Genomic DNA, 2,991 nt, shown 5'->3' on the forward strand with positions numbered 1-2,991 from the left:
GAGAGGTGTAATCTCACCAGGTAGCAGAGCCAGACCTGGTGAAAGCCTGCTCTGGGGCAGACATCCTCCTGTTCGTGGTGCCCCACCAGTTCATTGGCAAAGTCTGTGACCAGCTGAAGGGCCACGTGAAGAAAGATGCTGTCGGGGTGTCGCTCATCAAGGTGGGAGCAGGGGGAGTGCTGCTGGGGCACCAGGGCAAGGGGGCTCAGCTGGGGGCAGCCTGGCTTGGAGGGGCTGCAGAGGGAACCCCAGGGACTTGGAGCAGAAATGGGGCTCCAGAGCTTGGGGGGGGAGAGTGGGGGCAGAGTCCTCCTGGGGATTTGGAGGTGTGCTGGTGGAGGAGAAGGGTGAGGGCGTGCAGGGAATGCTTGTGGGGAGGGGGGCACTGCTGGGCTGAGGGTGGGAGCATTGCAGCACAGGGGTGACAGGGCTGGGGCAGGAGGCCAGGTCTGCAGGGGGGCAGGTGCTCACCTCGGGCCCTGTTGGCTCCCAGGGGGTGGACGAAGGACCAGATGGGCTGAGGCTGATCTCTGACATCATCCACGAGAAACTGGGCATAGAAATGAGCGTCCTCATGGGGGCCAACATTGCCAGTGAAGTGGCAGAGGAGAAGTTCTGTGAAACAACCATTGGTAAGGAGCCAACATCCCTCCTCTTCACCAGCCTTGGCTTCTGGCAAGCAGAACGAGGCGACAGGGTGAGCATGGAGCTTCAACTCCTGCTGCCTTGGGTGAGCCAGCCCCTTTCCAGAGGAGCCTGATGGACTCGTCCATGGGGTTCACAAAAAAACTGAGCTGTGTGTCTAAAAGTCCCTGCCAGCACATACTGGGAGCATCAGGTATTGTGCTGGTCTTGAACCAAAGGGGTGGACACCGAGAGGCCCTTTAGAAAGAGTTTCTACCTTTGTTCCTTGGGCTTCCATGGATGTTCTCCTGGGTCTCGTGTCATCACCAGCCAGGGCTGCTTGAGGCTTCATCTGCTGCCTGTTCTGAACGTCCTCCACCCCATCAATCCCAGGGAGCAGTCTGCTGGGTTAGAAGTTGTGGGATTCAAGGCATCTGTATTTTAAACAGAAGCAAACGTGCTGTGCAGGAGGCTGTGGAGGGGAGTGGGCAGAGCCTGCTGCCACCACGAGCACACTCCTGTGCAGGACTTGGCAGGAGCAGGGACAACAGCAGCCTCCAAACCCATCTTTGCAACCTTGGAAGATGCCTTTAATCTACTGGGCACATCTTTTCTGTCTTGCATAACGAAGCAGCAGGGAATGTCCCCATCCTCTGGGAATTCCAAGGTTGAACTGTGCTATTTGGCAGGCAACTGTGTGCTTGGCACTTCACAGACCTGCAAATGTTTATCCACGTCCATCAGTTGGGCAATAGGCTCCTCTCGCTGCAGTACCTGCAGGAACACACCCCTGGGCAGGAGAACAGCACAGCCTGAGGGTCTCCCTCATCATCTTCCTCCTCCTCCTCCTCCTCCCTTTGTCTCACCAGGCTGCAAGAACACGCAGCACGGGCAGGTGCTGAAGGAGCTGATGCAGACACCAAACTTCCGGGTGACGGTGGTGCAGGAGGCAGACACCGTGGAGATCTGTGGGGCTCTCAAGGTGGGTGAGCTGCTCCCCGGGCTCTACCGTGGAGATCTGTGGGGCTCTCCAGGTGGGTGAGCTGCTCCCCGGGCTCTGCAGAGCTCACAGATCCTCAGGGCTGTGCAGGGAGCTCTGAGGAGGAGGCTGTCGGTGGAGGGAACCCCCCTGGGTGTGGCTCTGCGGCTTTGCTGAGACCCTTGGGTCAGACTTCTGAGGGAAAGGTGGCTGTGTCCCCTGCTTGGAGGGATGATGGTGATACAAGGCAGCTCGTGGAGCCAGCCCTGGAGCTCTGCAGGGCAGGGATCTCCCCAGGCCGTGGCTGTTTTCCAGAACGTGGTGGCCATAGCGGCCGGATTCTGCGACGGGCTGGGCTACGGAGACAACACGAAGGCCGCGGTGATCCGCCTGGGGCTCGTGGAGATGATTTACTTCTCCAAAGCCTTCTGCAAGGGCCCCGTCACCTCCTCCACCTTCCTGGAGAGCTGCGGGGTCGCCGACCTCATCACCACCTGCTACGGGGGCCGCAACCGCAAGGTGGCCGAGCCAGGACGGGGAAGGTGAGGGGGGGAGGTGAGGGGGGAAGGTGAGGAGGGGAGGGCGGTGTTTTGGCATCTCCACCCGAGCAGGCAGGGGGGCTGAGCCCCATTTCCTTGCCCAGCCTGGCTCCAGGGAAGGCCACCCCAGCAGGTGGGCTCGCAGGGTCCAGCTCCCTCACTCGTGGGTTGTTTCAGTCCATTGAGCAGCTGGAGAAGGAGATGTTGAACGGGCAGAAGCTGCAGGGTCCCCAGACGTCTGCTGAGCTGCACCACATCCTTAAAACCAAGAACCTAGTGGAGAAGTGAGTGCTCTCATCTCTCTTTTTGGGGTGGGGCTGGGATCTTTCCTGCAGCTGCAGGAGGGGAAATCCCCCCCCACACACCCCCCCTCAGCATCCCTGCTGCTCAGGTCAATGTCTGCACTGCCCACGTTGAGAGGGGCAGGGCAGGAGAGGCCCTGCTGGATGAGACACCCCTGTCCCAGCAGCTCCTCCCCAGCAGTCCTGCGTGGCACAGCAGGACTGGGGGAGCTCTTGCCTCTGCCAGCTGCAGCGACAGGCCAAGGGCTGACTCTGTTCATCTGCCCGCAGGTTCCCCCTCTTCACAGCCGTGTACCAGATCTGCTACGAGGGCAAACCCATCACTGACATCATCAAGTGTCTCCAGAGCCACCCTGCGCACATGTAAACGGGCTCTGCCCCCGCCCAGCCGAGGGGGGAGCTCCTGCCCGCGCCGACCTGCTCTGCTGCTGCAGCTTTGGGAGGAGCCCGCGGTCCCCGGGAGCCTGTGCAAAGTGCTGGAAGGGCAGAGGGGTCCCTCCTGAGCCCTGGACGCTGCCAGCCTGAGCCTGGCACCTGCAGAGAGGGA

The 2,991-nt window shown here is 60.9% G+C and overlaps 1 protein-coding gene across 1 annotated transcript; it reads left to right on the forward strand.

The window, feature by feature from the left end:
- Window positions 1-8: 8 nt before the first annotated feature.
- LOC103781892 (glycerol-3-phosphate dehydrogenase [NAD(+)], cytoplasmic-like) lies at window positions 9-2,811 on the forward strand (the record flags this gene model as incomplete). The annotated part of the gene is given in 7 exon segments (XM_008949619.1): window positions 9-161; window positions 494-632; window positions 1,494-1,606; window positions 1,919-2,129; window positions 2,132-2,145; window positions 2,320-2,426; window positions 2,715-2,811. Coding segments are annotated over 7 exon segments (834 nt in total), but the record flags the coding sequence as incomplete, so codon positions are not given.
- Between the last annotated feature and the right edge of the window lie 180 nt (window positions 2,812-2,991).

Source organism: Merops nubicus, unplaced genomic scaffold (assembly GCF_000691845.1).
Source record: "Merops nubicus isolate BGI_N331 unplaced genomic scaffold, ASM69184v1 scaffold31121, whole genome shotgun sequence".
Classification (NCBI taxonomy): domain Eukaryota; kingdom Metazoa; phylum Chordata; class Aves; order Coraciiformes; family Meropidae; genus Merops; species Merops nubicus.